Source organism: Hippopotamus amphibius, chromosome 6 (assembly GCF_030028045.1).
Source record: "Hippopotamus amphibius kiboko isolate mHipAmp2 chromosome 6, mHipAmp2.hap2, whole genome shotgun sequence".
NCBI lineage: Eukaryota > Metazoa > Chordata > Mammalia > Artiodactyla > Hippopotamidae > Hippopotamus > Hippopotamus amphibius.
In genome coordinates, this window is record NC_080191.1 from 85,560,209 (window position 1) to 85,578,264 (window position 18,056).

Sequence of the window (18,056 nt, forward strand, 5' to 3'; positions counted from 1 at the left end):
CTCAGCGTCTTCATGAACAGTGTTTGGAAGACCACAAAGGCTTATTTTTTATATAATCACACAGCAAATGCTATATTTTTTCAACATGAGTTTGGGTAGCAATAAACATCTGGCATGTACATGTGCAGATAAATACAAGCAGGCCTATATAAATGTGTACAAATTCACACAGATGCATTCACGTGTGTGCAGGCTTGTATACAGTGCATATGTGGTTGGGCTCATCGAAAAATCATACCTGAGTATCCATTGCACATTATTCACTCAAAGATACGAACAGTGGGTATCACACTTAGAAATGTATGACTCAGATACCTGCAATTTTTTTTTAATTTCAGTAAAATTTGGGAAAACATCCTATTTCTTACCTACATTTCCAGTCATTAAATATGAATTCTGAAAGTCCATCATCCCCATTCCAACAATGTGTATAAAATCTTCAATCACCTGCATTAACTCTATCGAGCCCGGATAAATCTACAAAAATAAGCAAAGGTTAGACAGAATAAAAAAAGAAATCTATGTAATAGAATATATAACTGGAATTGTAAAAAGACATGAGATCATAAATGAGCTCTGATTTGTTTGAAGACATTTCTCCAAATAGCAACAGTTGTATTTTTTTCTTACCTTTAAAAATTATTTTTAATCACTTTATTTTACTTTATTAATTTACTTTTAAACCCATCTAACAGCTGTATGTTTTGAACTAATAGTTGCAAATGACACCGTGTCACACAGTGAGAACTTTGGAGGTGATGTGATACCTTGATTAATCCTGCATGAATCTAACAAAACTCAGAATGCCTAACAGATTGTACACTTGGAAGTAGCATGTCTTTATTTTGATGGGTTCCTTTCCTCACTTAAATATAACATAGAACAAACAATGATATTTGGGGGCTTTTTACATTGTCTTACTTAGCATCTATACAATGAACACTGGGAGAAAAATAATTATTATTGCCATCATGAATATTTACTGACTAAGTTCACTGCAAAATAACTCTTGGGAGAGACAGTTATTTCTAATAATTATAATAGCTACTGTATGAATAATAATGTTGGCAAACCTTGCACGATCATAACAGGTCTAGTGTACGTGTTTCACATGTACATACACAAGACACATCCAACACCATCCACCTCACACTGCAAACAGATGGGTGTTTGCTTAAAGATGACCTGATTCTGGCAACAGCTCCTAGTGAGTGGAATGTGAGGTCCATTTGAGAAGACAGATGAATTTTAACATGTGTAAGCCATCATGCTGATAAAGTCAGCCTGCATTATATAACCGTATTAAAGCAGAAAGTCTTTTGAAGTTAGGTTCATTTCTCTTAGCCATTCAGCACCACTGCAGCTTCTGGCCATGAAAAATTTAAGTGGATTAGAGAGTTTTAGTGGCTTTGTATTTGCAAAGGTGTGTGCAGGAGAAGAGACGTTCTGATTAGCAGAAAGACTCGTGAGGCAGGGTGGCCGGCAAGCACAGGGTGTATATTTTATAGGAGCTTGTGGCTGCATCCATCCGAAAATGAGACACCTCAAATACACCTTATACTTATGCATAGTTGAAGACATGAACAATGGTTATTACAGTTAGAAACGTATGGCATAAATAGTTGTATTCTTTTTTTTTTTTTAATTTCAGGAAGATGTGGGGAGAAATGCTATTGCTTACCTACATTTACAGTCATGAACTATGAATTCTGACATTTCAGCATCCCCATCCCAAAAATGTGCATGAAATTTCCATCAGCTCCAAACTTCCTGCTGCTACTGTATTTTTTTTCCTGTTTTTGTGTGTCTATGAGTATGTGTAGCGTGTGGGTAATACAAATTAAAAAGAAGAGGCTTAATTCTTCCTGTTGAAAATAGAGAAGCGACTCCCTCCCTAAGCCCTTTCTCCCCTCCCTTTCCTTAAGAGCATTTTAGAAAACTTGTAATTGTTAAATTCTTTCTCTGTCTCTTTGAAATGTATATAAACCTTTTTGAAAGCTAAATAGGCTCTTCCCAGCTTACAGACCAGGGATGTCTCTCCATGTAAAGTAACCATCAAGGAAGGCAGGGCTCTGTCTCCCATTGTTGGGGGGAGGAGTAGGACCCTAACTTCAGCAGGGTCCTCACTCTGAGTTGCAAAACTGCCCGCAGCCATTAAGATATAAGAGCGTATTTTACCTTTGGATAAAGCGAATTAACAAACAAGATGGTCACCCCCAATTATCCAGTGAATTTAGGATGAGCTACCTGTGACAGATGGTGTTATCAAGTCCTCTTACTTGAGAACTAGTCACTGTTTATCTTGAGGACACGTGAGTAATGAGTTACATCCGCTCAGCTGTATAAAAGGGTGAGATTTCTCTGTCTTTGCATCTTTTAGTGGACTGCCTGTGATGCACATCGCATTTCGGCTTAATGCTGATTCCATAATAAAACTGTTTTCTTTCCCGTCTCCCTTTGGAGAGAGGTTTTCTAGGGTGGCAGCAGTTTTTGTGTGCAGTTATATTTTCCCAACAGTTTTCAAATGTCGTAGAGCAGGGGCTGTTTTGTTGTTGTTGTTTCGTTTTGTTTTTGTTTCTTATTTTTTGTTTTCATTTTCTGTAAAGGGTCAGAGAGTGGCTTTGTGGGTCATGGGGTCTCAGTTGGAACAACTCAGCTCTGTCCTTGCTGCACTATAGCAGCCATAGATACTGTAGCTATGTTCCCAAACTTTATTTACGAAACTGGTGTCAGGCTAGATCTGGCTCAATGGCCACAGTGTGTGCACTCCTGGAGACATACAGCGTTCAATATAACAAGGAAATACGAAACACAATGTCATAATTGAAATGGACTGTCCATTCCAACTACAATGATGGTGTATAAAATAGTGCTCTATAGAATGCAGCCTTTTTTCACTTTAGTACACTGTATTTTCAGTAGGACGCTTTAGCTAAACATAGTTTGATCCTTCATAACTGGGGCTGATGTGTCTTGAACAAACTGAAATGACATTGTTTATTGTGCAAAAGTGTGAATTCTGATGGCAAAGCCCTTCCGACTTCAATATTCACCATTTTACTCAGCTAGTTTTACAAATGTGCACAGAGCTATATTTTATATGTATTTTGTTACGGCTGTTCCTCTAAAATAGATAAAGGATTATCTTTGGTAGATTTTAAAGAGTTCTTATTTTCAAGGAGTTCACCCTTTGTGCCAAAAACTCGGTGACTCATTTACCAATGGCTGCTTTTATGAGAACATTGCTATGAAATAGTTGTTTTCATTTCAAATAGTTACTTCAAAGAAGCATTAAGGACCATCATTACTGAAAAATATTTAAGAGATAAGAATACCGTTAACTCAAAATCAGAAGTAAACAGGTAGATTACAGATTCAGGATTTTCCATTAACAAAAAGTTCTGCCACTGTTCATTCTTTGCACAAGTTGGGACCTTGCAGTGAATTACACCACCTGATGAACTGCAGTCTTGTTTTAAATAGGGTATTCTACATTTGTCCTAAATATATCCATAATTAATAGTCTCTGGCACTCTACAAAGATGTGCTTAGCCTCTGCAGCGTATTCTAAGGAAAGACACCATTTTCTCAGGGTGAGTGAAGGAGGTTCTCCTCCAGAATGAAGCCAAGGACAAATATATAACTCAAAGTAGTAGGAAAAGATAGATTCAGGGTCTTAAACTAAGGAGTGATTTTTTTTCGTGCTATGGCCAGAAGCACAGCGCTTGTACCAGATAATGAGGTGGACCCACATTGGACTATTTTTAGAGTTCCTATGATAATAGAAATAAAGGGCATGCTTTACTCCTGAAGGCCCAGAGCATGATTATAAAGGGAAAAGGGGAGAGAGGGTCCACCTGAACCTCAGTAAATATTCTCATTTTCAATATTGCATTTGCTCTCTTGAAATTTTTAACAAGGGTCAAATAGAAAACTTTAAAGTTTAACATTCAGTTCAATTAAATTTCCACAAGATGTTTAAAAAGGTGCTTATTGTCCCTTTCTTAACCTCTAACCTGCTTCTTTTGTGATCTAGAAAAAATATTATTAACCATGTGTCAGTCAGTATAGCACAAATGGCAGGGCAAGGCATTTTTAAAACAATAACTAAACGAATAAGGCTACTTGTTATAGTTACCATGCTTAGCCAAAAGGGGAAAATGCAGAATATATTTTTTTAAATGAGAACTCATTTTTACAACTCGGCTTTGAATCAAAATGTACATCAGGATACATAATTCAGATTACACATAACATTGCAGTAAACGCAAATGATTTTATTAGTGAGTACCCTCACAGTTTAGTTTGCAATGTGTCCTTTTAGATTTGCTCTTTTTTCGTATAGTCTTAGGAAAGAAAACGATGCATAAGGCATAATGTCATTATTTGTTAATACCTTAAAGTTATACATTACTTAAACCAGCTCCATTTTTTTCACGTTTTAAATCTCACGGATTCCATAGATTATGATGATAAAGGAGGTCACCTGTTTTCTCTAAAATTACTATGAGATAATCTAGAATGACTTTAAAAAATTTCCTTTTATGTTCTTGGAATAGCAAGCCATTACATTTTTCCCATATTATGAAACCTTATTCAGCCCGCTTCATTTTAAGCTCTGAAATAACTCCCAACTTTACCTGTTGTGCATCTTCCCATTTTTCCTTGTTGTCTTCGTCTAGAAGGTTGCTAACTATTTGAAAGAAGTTCTGTAAATTAAATTAGATAAAAAGTTTAATGTTACATGAGGGAATATACTTTCCAGCAACATCTGTTTGAACTGATCATTTGCCGAGGGTATAAACACTTTGCAATACAGCTCGCAGACCCTACCATGCTATTCTAGAAGATCTCTGAGGACCCTCTCTCAGCATCATGATTCTGGGATTTCTAGAGAATGTCACACACTCAGAAGACATCAGAACAGGCACAACACTTACTTTCTCTCAGTTATCTGCTCCATTATTGTCTCTGCATCCTACTCTGTCACGTAAGCTCTGTAAGGAGAGTCCCCGTGTTTGTCTTATTAAGGCCGCCCAGTTTCCTGGGAGCTAGGCTGTGCAGAAGGGCATCACAGTGAAGGCACAGGCTACAGGCAAAGCCTAGGCAAGTGAAGCCTCCTCAGTGGGATCCTGGCTCTGCCCTTCCTGGCTATTTTACTTTAATGTTTACAACTACATATTGTAAAGATGGCATCAAATTTTTCAAGTCCCTGGCATGGTAAGTGCTCAGTAAGTCTTTGCTATTTTCGAATTATTATTCTTAATTCCCCTGCCTTGTGCAGCAAGCCACAACGGAGGAATGAACAGACATGGTCACATGGTCCCAGGGAAGTTCCAAATCCCTGCCATCAGCCTTGTCCCTGCCTAACTGTTGGAAACCCACTGGCTTTCTATCTTGCTCCAGTAGTATGCACGATGAGCTTCAGTTTTCCCTTTCCAAGCAGACAGGCACCTCTAGGTGTTCATTTTTTGTTTCCCACACCCACATTGGCTGTATTAGTGCTTGTTTCACACACGAGGGATTTTTACCAAAGAGACACCTTCCTATCCTCTCATATTCGCTGTGTCTTGAAAACACAGGGGCACATATATACACTAGAATATTACTCAGCCATAAAAAGAAATGAAATTGAGTTATCTGCAGTGAGGTGGATGAACCTAGAGTCTGTCATACAGAGTGAAGTAAGCCAGAAAGAGAAAAACAAATATCGTATGCTAACACATAAATATGTAATCTTAAAAAACAGTACTGATGAACCTAGTGCCAGGGCAAGAATAAAGATGCAGACATAGAGAATGGACTTGAGGACACAGAGGGGAAAGGGGAAGCTGGGATGAAGTGAGAGAGTAGCAATGACATATATATATACTACCAAATGTAAAATAGATGGCTAGTGGGAAGCTGCTGCATAGCACGGGGAGATCAACTCGATGATGGGTGATGACCCAGAGGGGTGGGATAGGGAGGGTGGGAGGGAGGCTCAAGAGGGAGGGGATATGGGGATATATGTATAAATACAGTTAATTCACTTTGTTGTACAGCAGAAACTGGCACAACAGTGTGAAGCAATTATAGTCCAACAAAGATCTGAAGTAAAACAAACAAACAAAAAAACATAGGAGCCAGGAGAGGAAAAGCAGGGTGCCAGGGACATGGGGTCACAGAAGACCTAAGAAGTTTAAAGTGAAACCATGACATTTGTTTAAAGCTGCACCAACAGTGGTCCCTTGCTTCTGTTCTCAGAGCCCACCTCTTCCAGCTGGTCTGTCTGTGACTAGCAGGAGCACTGCCTTTTAATAATACATTCGCTCAGGACTGGACTCCCTTCAGCGTTGGAGAGGAGGTAGTCACAATTTCTTAGCCTCCCCAGCCTTCCTCCCTATCCAGCTAGCTTTTCAAAACAGGCCTTTATTCTAATTCCAAGTAATTCCACCTGGGTGTTTTTAGAAGACAAACAAAGCTGCTTCATTTCCTCTTCTCTCATGGTTTGAATCTGTTAGTATCTATATTTAATTGCCCTATTTGTGCTATTTATTTTAATAGTTCCTGGCAATCACATGGTTGAAACATGTTTCGAGTCACAACCCCTATAAAAGTTACAGAATATTTTATGTAACTCTCGAGAAAAACTGCAAGTCTGTGTGAGATCTGTTTTCTAATTCATTTAACCTTTTTGTACTACCAGCCATTTTTTCCACTTAAAAACGTCCTCGTTGGAGTGATAACATTTTAAGGGCTTTGTCCATTGAGCTGTAACTCTACGTATGGACAGAAAGAATTAACCTTCAGAGTTCTCCGATTGCCTGTGGCTGGTGAACTCAGTAGGGGACATGGTGCTAATGAGACAAAAGCTGGAGATTTTATCCCCGTTCACGCCGGTCAGCCGTGCTGAGGTCCATGACCGTGGCTGCATCCTAGCCCCTGCCAGCTCTCATACAAAATGCATGCCACTCCTAACAAGGGTACTGTGAGAATGGGAGGCAATTTGTGCAAATGCATCTCTGTCTCTGGGAAAATATTGCACAAAGCGTGTTTTACTGACTGCGGGTCAGCAACGCTGCACCGTACGCCAAGGCCAGTGAGCACATGGGATTCCTTGATCAAAACAATAAATGCAGAGTTTGATTTTTCAAAATCACCAGAGGGCATACATTTTAAAAAACACAAATTATTAAAATATACATGTGAGTAAGCAGAGTCTAAGAAAGGCTGTTGCACCATTTTCCAAGGCCAATAAATCGTTCTTGACTAAATCAGCATGGGCAAGTAGCACAGAGTGAAGCTCTCCTGCCTTCCTGTGGATTGCATTTGGAAATGGTCAGTTGTGGGGTCATGCAGGGGCACAGGGGCTAAGCCTCAACATCCCAGGTGGGGGAGGGGGAGGGGTATTTATGGGGATACTGAGTTTTGCTTGTTCCTCAGTGTAACCTCATCACATGCAATGCCTTGCCCACAGCAGGTGGTTAATCAAGTCCTACCTTAAAGAAAGGATGAAGTTACAAAGTCAGGACACCTCAGTTTCTCCAACAAGACTCAAGCATCATTCCTTTGAGTTGACCCTGCTCTAATCTGTCTCACACACATTGAAAAAAATGTTCTCCAACATATCAATTCACTTTGACACTTTCTCAAAAGATCAGACTGATAGAGCAAAGCAGAACCAAACAGAAGAGCATTTTGAAGCGGGGACTCATAACATTTCAGGCCACTTGGCTGAATTTGGGAGAAAAGTATAAAGAGAATTCCATGGCAGCAGACGTACTACCTGTAGAGTTTTTTAAGAGCTCTGCTAACTGTGGTTAGATCTCTCTTTTGATGATTTACGGATCAAGTCCCTTAGCCCCTGAACTGCATCTGAGGGTAGGTTTCTGGTTTGCTTTAATCAAGTCCTGATCTCTGTAGCTTAGACTGATTCGAAAAATTAAGTGTCCTGGGCAGAGTCTGAGTTTGGAGCTTGAACTAGGCAGATCCGGTTTAAAATTCCTTCGTATATTTATTACCTGCGTGGTTCTGGGCTAACGTTGCCCACCTCCACCTGCCTTTTCTAACGTGTAAGGCAGAGATGCTGGACAGAGCAGCGCGAAGCTCACAGCTAATAATGCTCAGCACAGTATCCGACACATGCTAAGTGCTCAATATATGGCAGCTTTATGATTTTACTCCCTTTGTGTTATCTTTTTACGACTGGCTGCATGATTTGTATTTATAGCCATATTATGGCCTGTGATTTGTTCAGCAGAAAACTCTCCTTCCTAAGAACGTCCTCTCCTGGGAGGGGTTTCAGTGCTGTGATGATGAGACACCCACTACATGGGAGACCCTGTGGGACACCAAGGGCAGGAGGCAGGACTCTGCCTTTCCTTGGCAGGAAGTATCATGAAAATCAGCACAGTGAACACATGTCGTAAAGAGAAGCATTGATGTCTTTGCCACATTCAAAGTGCAAGTCCCAGATCTGGCCACTTGAGACTAAAAGGACATTTGATTTTATGGAAAGTAGCAACTATGTAGTTCTTTGTTCTATATCTGGTTGGCTCCCACGTGACAAATTTCTCAGGGACTGTATACAATTTTCTATAAATATATTGGAGCACATCTTAGCATGTAGTTGTTGCTGAATTCTTTGTGGAAGGAGAGCTGTAGGCTTATGATCTGAGACATGTGAGCCACAAGCAACAGGTCCTCCTCCTTCTAACCCAGAAGCAAACGCCTGGGCACTGAGAAGCAGAGACAAGCCCCAAGGAACAGAGTCACTAAGTAGAAATGAAAGCTTTCAGGAATCGTAGTGGTCCCGACTCGAAATATAGGTGAATCATAAGAAAGGCTTCAAGGCTAAGCAGGGAAGCAGGGACATGCCATTAGGATAAAGACACACAGCCCAGGACAGTCACCCATCCTTAATCCAGAGAGCAGTTGATGCCTGCAGGTCAAGCATGATCCAGCCCCTTCCTATCCCCCACTCTCTCTACTGCAGGCTCAGCAGACTTCTCCATGCATCCCAAACCTGTTTCTGCCATGTCTCCGGCCCTATATAATGAGGGTCCCTTTGCTTCAACCACTTTACTTCCTGTTCTTTATTCTAATAACCGTTTTGTTTTTATCCTCCATGTCTAGATTTATACATGCCATTTTCTCAAAAAGGCTTTCTCAGATCACTTCCACCCCCTAAGTATACAAGGTCTGCACAGTCTCTATTTTTCTGATTTTGATTAGTGAACATTTTTATTTTTCATTTACCAACACTGCCATCTTTCATGTATGACAAAAAATCCACGGAAAAAGGAAACAGCCAGTTCATGGAAGTAATCACCTATGAGAATATGATGTGAAGGAAGAGGTTCTGGACCCTTCTCTGTTCTGGGAGTTGGCTTTCCCAAATACAGGGGGAGTCAGTATAACGGTCTCTGACTCTCTCTGCCTCTACATCCATGCATGAGTAACCCAGCAAAACTACTGTGCACTCACCCAACAATGAACAAGTTCTCCTTCACCCTAACGTGATGCAGCTGTAAGGCACCCACTTACAGGGCGGCAAACATGCTGAGTTGCAGTCGCACTATGTAGATTTCTTTTGAAGTATATCACAATTCCTAATTATGATGCATTTGTACTATGATCAGTTTAGGGCTTTTTCTCTACCAGCCTATAATTTAGTTGGGATTATTTCTATTTGGTTCACTCTTGTGACCCCAGTGTATAGCATAAGGCATAGGAAAATACTCAAATATTTCATGTTGACTGACTGCGTGCCTGCTGTGTAGAAGACCATGGGATAAGCACTGGGGGGATTAAAAGTCATGGGTAAATGGTCTCCACCTAATGTGCAGCCTCCTTTCCAATTCTATGCCCACCTCTGCTCTATACCCAGGATTTTCATATGTCCAAAGAAGGAGATACAATGCTTATTTTTACAGGTAAGATAACTGGTTATCCTGATTAAATACAGAATCAAACTCTTCCTATTTAAATGGCATTTTGAAGTCTCAAGGCTATCTTGAGCATAGACACCCACTTTTGAGAAACTGTAGGGCCTCATGACTGGAGGATGCAGCAGAGGACGGTTGGCCCTGGTTCTCTCTTCCACATGCAGGTCATTCTTCGCCCAGCACAGTGGACCCTCCCTATGCCCCACCACCATGGCCCCATCCCTGGAGGAGTGATCACTGTCTTGTTCAGCAGCAGAAGGGCATTGAGAAAGAGAGAGAGAAATGCACTGCAGACAGCAAAGCTGGGGGTTGGGGGAGGAAGGAGGCTAGAGAAAGGAACATCCCTGGAAGAGTTCACCAGGAGACCAAGGGAGAGACTGTGAGGACAGAAGGGGAGCAGGGGACATGGGGACAGAGGTAAGCAGAGATACAGAGGATACTGGAGAGGCAGAAATGCACTCACTCTTTCAAGAATATTTCTTCAACAACTACTATGCACTTGGCTTTGTTCTGAGAACACAATAGTGTGCAAGACACACGAGGGTTCCTGCCCTCATGGAGTTTATACTGTGGTGTGTAAAGAAAGGAAATCTAATAATAAGTAATAATTTCAAACATAATGTGAGGTGATAGTACAAAAATAAAATAGTGTATGAGGCCAGGGAGTGACTGGGCAGGGGAGGGGTGTGTGTGTATGTGCATGCGTGTACTTGTGTATGTGTGTGTGTGTGTATGTGTTTGTGTGTGTACTTGTGTATGTGGGTGTGTGTATGTGCATGTGTATGTGTGCATGTGTATATATCTGTGTACGTGTGTTTGTGTGTGTATGTGTGTATGTTTGTGTGTGTGTATATGTGTATATATGGGTGTGTGTGTGTATGCATATGTGTGTGTGTTTGTGCATGGGCAAGGCTGCTTCAGGTTGAACGGCCAGCAGGAAAGACCTTTCTGAGGAGGTGACATCTGAGCTGAGGACAGAGTGATGACGGGGACAGCCACGGGGAGGCCTGAGGGTGAAAGACCCCAGAACAAAAGTGGGACAAGGGGACAGAAACGGAGAGGAAGCAGTGCAGCTGGCATGGCCTTGAATAGGGATCTGGAGGGAGTAGAGGAGGGAGAGTGTTAATACAGGACAGGAAAGAGAGGCGGGGGTGAGCTCTGTTCCTGCTGGGCGTGAGGGGCCTGGGATAGAGCTGAGAGCAGACGCCCAGCTTCCGCTGTCCCCACAAGCCTGAAGCTCAAAAGGTCAAAACCTGGGAATCCTCAATCCTAGTTGAAACCTGGAGACTTTTGGAGAAAAAAGATAAAATTACCAGGAATAGAGCTGAATGGGATGAAGTCAAGGTTAAAACACCGGTGATAAACTAGACAGGAAAAGGCCCAGTTGAGGGAGATGAGGGCTTAGGGATGAGGTGGTGGGAAGCAGGACAGAACAAAATAAATTCAGAAGGCCTCTCCCCTGGAGATTAATCTAGGTGAGACAAACCAGGCCCGCAGCAAGGTAAAACTCCAAAGACAGTTCAAGATACAATGCCTAGGTCTCCTGTGTTTTTTCAACCTCCATGCACTTGGCTGATGACACCTGCATATGAAATGTGCAAAACCATGAGCTCACCCAGGTAACAGGTTAGAGCCTGGAAAACCGAAGTCAGTCTCCGTGATCTGGCTGTGACTCTGCTTCCTAGCCTCTCCATCAAGAAAGTGTACAGAAATGGAATTAAGAGGAATATTATTACATAAATAATCTTGGGTTTGTTCTAACATATTTTTTAAGCTAAATAATCCTTAAAGAGTGCTTTGACTGTTTTTTGGTACTAGGTGGTCTTGCGATGGATCAGGACAGAGTCATGATACTGTGGTTTAATCGTTTATCTAGAATGTCTATCCAAGAAGCACATCGACTGGCCATCGGCAATGAGAAACCTCCAAGGACTCAGGAAGCAGTAGATGGTAATCCAGGATGCCCCCTGGCAGGCATCAGGGACCAGGACACATGGAAAATATGATTCAGAGACAAGAAACCGAGCCCCTGGAAAACCACAGGAGAAACTGAGGCAGGGGGACAAAGGGGGTGGGGCTATCAAGGTCAGAAGGTCAGCCGTGGGGTCCCCAGCAGGCTGGATGACTTGGCTTGGAAGGCTGTGGTCAGAGGGCTCCAGCCAACAGGGTTGGGCTGTTCCAGACGGATCAGTGTCATCTGCCTAATCCAGAGGGTGTGAGAGCAGATTACTGAAGCAAATGTTCCTAACGTTCACTAGTTCCTGAGTCTTTAAGGACACTTTTGTTTTTCCTTCTTGTTTAGTCACAGATCTCACAGAAACACTGACTCATTTTGGAAACTAGGAACCTCAGGCTGCCTTTCCCACTAATCTCTCTGCTCTGCCAAGATGGAAGACGATTACACCTGTGGAGTTCTGGAGCATCTTGGGTGGGCAACTTTCTACACGATGCTACGAGTCACTCCAGGGCAAGTGTAGGACAAAGGGCTGAAGCGAGGGTGAGCAGAGTGGGTCTGCTTTGAGGTGCAGGTGACAACGGGGTGGGGGTGGAGGGAGCAGAGAGGAGCATCTATTGTCAGCGCTTTGGGGGCACGAGCTTGGTGCTGCTTTACAGATGAAAGGTAGAAGTGGCAGAGATGCTAACATGATTAAATATGCTCATCGATTATTCCCCAGCGGGAGCCTGGTGGGGCAACCAAAGTCATAAAAATATCATAACAAGTGTGGCAAAATCTTCCTCAGATCCAGACAAGGCACGAGGTAAGGACTGATCACCACATTTGGGCAGACCTGGCTGATACACCAAAGGGCCATCTGGGCAGGAAACACACACACAACACAGGTTCACCCTGGGATGCTGCAGGCAGAGCCATACAGGTCCTGTCCCTGGGAGGACGCCTGGCTCATACCTCTCTGGGCTAAAGGGAAATTCTCTCAGCCCTTCAATTTCCCCTACTGTGGGCTGAATCCTGTCTGCCCTGATCCACGTGCTGAAGCCCTTAACCCTCGGTGCCTCAGAATATGACTATATTTGAAGACAGAGCCTTTGAAGAGGTAATTAAGTTAAAAGGAGGCTGGGTCCTAATCCAATCTGACAGATGTTCTTGTAAGAAGAGCCGTTTAGGACACACAGAAACTTCAGGGGTGATGCACACAGAGAAAAGGGCCATGTAAGACTACAGGGAGAAAGTGGCTGCCTGCGAGCTGAGGAGAGGAGAAACCTCAGGAGAAAACGCACCTGCCCACAGGTGTGGTTTCTTGGACCTCCAGCCTCCAGAACTGGGGGACAATACGCTTCCACTGTTTAAACCACCCAGTCTGTGGTATTTATTATGGTAGCCCTGCAAACTGATACATTCCCTGATAATTGTTTAAAAGAAAAATTTGGTAATAAATGGAACCACAGTAGAAGACTACCTGTACTTTGTGCTCATGCAAATCTCAACATTGTCTTGACTTTGAAGGAAATAACAAGGGATTCTGAAAGGACAAGACTACCTATCAGATGTTTAATCATATTTTTCCTAAGCGCCACCAAAGTCATTCATGTATATCACATGGCATGTACCAGTTGATAGGCTGAACTCCATACACACCTAAGCTTCTTTGTCACCCTTCTTTTTCCCCCATTGTTGTGAATACTTTGTACTCATCTGTGGAATCCTGAGTTCCTCTCAGCCTGCAGTCATCTTCTAAATTTTGCCCACGTTAGGATTTACTCATGTAGGTGGGTGGAGCACAATGTGTTTATTAATATCTCACCCATTTAAGACAGATATATGGCATTGAATTTCTGCTTTCCATCTCACAATAAGGGTACATTCTCAACACTACCTGGAAAGAGCTGTTAGTTGTACAGACTCTCTCTACCACAGAAAGAGGAAAAGAAACCATCTTGGGCTGGAAGCATTGAAATGGCAGCTGTTTGTGACCTGGAGTGATTGTCAGCTGGGAGTTGCCATCCTGGGCTCGACCTGGTTCCCACAGGGCCAAGGATCCTGGCTCTTGATTCAAGCTGTCCTCTCATCCACTTGCTGGCGAACTCTGAAATGGCTTTGTGGCACTGGCCTTAAGGACTAATGCTTCTTTTCTGACACCCATTCTCCTTGACACACATTCCCTGCCCTTCTCCTCTGCTAAGAGTGGGAAAGAAAAAGGGAAACAAAAACAAACAAAAAAAAAACAGCAGCCCATTTTTGCTTAGATAGTGACATGAGGAACATCTGACCTTCCTTTGTTTCCAGAAGAGATAGCAAAATACACATCTGCACTGGTAGCAAATACCTGTGGTCCAGAGATGCTTCAGGTGTTTGCTCCATCAGAATCTCACCTTTCTGGATCATAAGGGTCACTATGTTCCTTGAGCTTTTACTGTGTGTCATGTGCTGTGTAGGTTTTACACAGATAACTTAACCCTCACATCAGCACCATGCATGGGTACTAGCAACCAATACAGTGGAAGAAAAATGGCAGCATAGGGAGGTCCAGTCACCTGCCCAGCATCAGATAGCTAACAAGTGGCATAGCCATGACCAGAAGCTCAGGATTCTGATCATGGAGCAGGCACTCTGAGTCATCACGCTCTACTGCCTTCCCTACATCCCCTACTTATGTTGCAGGAAAGTATTGATTTTCTGTTGTACAATGTTTTTTGAGAAGAGGATCTCAAGGCATCAGGTGGTGTCTTGGATGCTAGAGTTGTACTACAATTCCCAACCTAAAGGGTCCTTACTAGGTCTTACTTAGTCAAGAGAACTGGGCTCATCACTACATGATGGCTTTGGATTGTCAGAGTCGTAACTGCTTCCCCATTTATCAATCCACTCTTTCGTATACAAAAAGTAAAAATGTCTCTCGCTGAAAGCACCAGAGAAATGATACTCAAGGATCCTCACCTAACACTTGATGGGCAGCATGAGAAAGATCCAACATACACGTCTGCTCATCAAGTGTTTTAGGAGAGAAGATGCTTGGCTTATCCAAAATCACCAGCTGTGCTTTCAATTTAATTTCTTGATCACCTAACTCGGAGAATTTTATTTAGAATATAGTTTGCACTTAAGAAAGAAATTGGAAGCTGAATTTTGAGCTTCCTATTACATCTTAATCATTGAGAAATGAATTTTCAAGCCCAGGGAACATGTTAGGCAAACAAGGGATTTTTAAACATCGAGTGGTGACTTGTTTGAGGATCATGATGAGCTTTTCATGACCAAATAGAAAAGAATAGAAAATACGAGTGTATTACACATAGAAAAGGTGACTATATTTTGTAAAACTCTAGTTTTCCATTATATATTGATGTAAACTGTGTGTCAAACAGTGGGTCACAGTCAAAAACATTTGGAAAACACTGAGTTAGACCAACAGTTTTTTCAGGGAACAGAAAGATGCCTGAAAAGAGACAGATCCTTGCATTCAGTAAAGTCTGAGGAGTCTCTGTGGATATTCCATGTATGTGCGCTCTCCAGTTTTTCTTTCTTCACCCCCGAATACAAGCTGACTCAGGGGTCTGCCTTTCATTCCATTAAGTGCATCATACCTCCTTTTCTGATCCACAGTCACTGAAACATGCTTTTTTCCAACCTCTAGGGCATTGCTTTGGCCTCTTCATGGGTTTCTTTCTCTCAGTCTTCCTTTACTCACTAATTACCCTTATCTACCTAGACCAGACCATCCCTTTCAAGAATACCACTGATAGTAACTTTGTTTATAGAGAATCACATTCAAACTCTCCTCTAGCCTTGATTCCCCTGCCTTCAGCTTTGACATTTTCCAATGGGAACTGCATCTTTTACAAACCTTGGTCTTCTGAATGTGCCACATTTCTATGGCTTAGAGTGGAGTTTGATTATTGTTTCTGCACCCAGCTCATTTCTCCAAATTCTATCTCATGGCCCAAGGCTCCCATGAATTCTTTTCTTATGACTGCAGTTCAAACTCTGTGTTTTGAGAGTTTCTGGAAGTGAGACACTGTACTTCTCTTCCTCATTACCAGTCTAGCCTTGTTCATAAGTTATCTTTTCCTTCAGTGACATTGTAAGCACCTTGAGAGCAAGGCCCATATTTTACTTTTATGTTGAGTTACAACAGCAACACTAATGGCATTACAGAGTACCTACTGTGTGCCGGGCCACTCACAGATACCATCATGTATGGGTTGCTATGTTTAACCTGCATTACCTCTAAGCTTCACAATAACCCTGGAAAATGGTTACTATCGAACTTCATTACACACAGATTCTGTATCTGCAAATTCAACTACTCGCTAACATTTATTTGTAACCCCCCCAATCAAAGTTCATAGCTTCCAGGACATGTGCAGAGTGGTGAATCTGAGTCACCCCACGCATACGTGCCTGGCTCAGGACACGTGGGCATGCTCCGAGTTTTGGTTTCAGCACATATACTGTAAACAATGTCTTTCTCATGGTCTATTTAACGCCCAGGTTTTTTTCTATATTTTTTATGCTTTTTGTTGGTAATTTCACTGTCAAGAATGGCCCTCAGCATAGTGCTGGAGGTCCATCTAGTATTCCTAAACTCAAGAAGACTGTGGTATGCATTACAGAGAAAACGTGTGTGAGATAAGCTTTGTTCTGGCATGAGTTTTATACATATATATAACAATAACAATATTATTATATTATATATATTATATATGAAACAATGTATATATAATTATATACATATGACATGAAATAATGTATATATATGAAACAATGTATGTATAATTATTTATATATTTATATATATAACATAAACACACATTAAACAGGTCATGTATTAATTGGTTGATGAAAATTATATGACCAGATTCTTAAAGGAACCCATCCTGTATTTCCCGTATGCGTAAATGATTCAGTATTCTTTCACTTTATGGAGTATAACTACGGTGACTGATGAGAATAGACTGTACTAGTACTACTTCTCCAGATATGAAGAAATAAAGTAGAGAAAGATGAAATAATGTGTCTCAAGACATCAAGATAATTATTGGACAAAATGGAATTTCAACTTGCATGTCCGATTCAACTTTGTCAAGTCCTATAGTTCCTGGTGTGGGTGGTGTAAACTCATCCTCCACTGATGGAATGAGACTCAGTATGAATTTTCCCAGGGGTGGAAAAAAAAGACAAGTTTTCCTCTCTTTTTCTTTCTTTCTCTTAATTGGATGTTCAGAGTACTTTTCTTACTTTTTTGTAAAGTAAATTTCTCAAATATTACTATACTACTCATTCACTAATTACTCGAACAAATATTTGCACATCTACTATGCTTCGAGTGCCAAGCTAAGCCCTAGGGACCTAATTGTCTCTCCACAAGCTTAAAATTTACTGCTGAAGGGAGGCGGGAAGCAAATAATTACAATGTTATGTGAGAGACCTGCTCTATCTAGTAGGGATATTTACAAGGTTTCAAAAGGCCAGACAGTTAGGAAAACACTGACCTCTGCCTGAGATCTGAAGAGAAGACTTTTGGGTAGAAATGATTTTTGAGCTGGATGTTGAAGGCATTTGCATCAGATTGGAAACGTGAAGGATAAATGACATAGAGAACCAATGTGAGCAGAGACTTGGGCATATGACCAAGCCCCAGGGTTTGGAAAGAATATGCCTGAAGGGAAGGGACTTTTGGAATAATTTTCTACCAGTTTCCCAAAATAAAACTATTACTGTGCTTTAACCTTTCAAGACATAAAAGCACGCTTTATTTTTTCCCCCAACTTTAACAGGTTATAGCTATTCTATCTCACTTTCATCAATGTATCAAGTCAATCTTTTATGGAATCCAGCATCACTAGGCATTTTACATAAAATGCCTTGCACATAACTACATTTAAAAGAATATATTCTCTTTGAATAGTTTTACTTAATCTCTCTTTGCTCTTTGCTTTTTTCCCAGTCTAAAAAATAAAAGGATAAAAAAGTTCAGTGGTGTCTATGTAGTTATTAATTTTGTTGTTAATTAATTCAATAAACATTTGGGTTTTTTTGTTGTTTGTTTTGTTTTTCTTTTTTTCAACAAACATTTGTTGAACACCTTCTGTAGTCAAGACTCTTTGCTAAATCCTGTTTGGGGGGAGGAGGACCTGGAACTCGGCTAGGATCCAAAGATGGATAAGGAC

At 41.4% G+C, this 18,056-nt stretch overlaps 1 protein-coding gene across 1 annotated transcript in view; it reads right to left on the reverse strand.

The window, feature by feature from the left end:
• ADGRB3 (adhesion G protein-coupled receptor B3) overlaps window positions 1–18,056 on the reverse strand; it is a 751,391-nt gene that overhangs the window by 384,493 nt on the left and 348,842 nt on the right. Inside the window, exons 10-11 of the mRNA XM_057740064.1 lie at window positions 4,641–4,709; window positions 369–477 (exon numbers count right to left, since the gene is read on the reverse strand). Coding sequence (XP_057596047.1) covers window positions 369–477; window positions 4,641–4,709 — 178 coding nt within the window. The remainder of the gene's footprint in view (window positions 1–368; window positions 478–4,640; window positions 4,710–18,056) is intronic.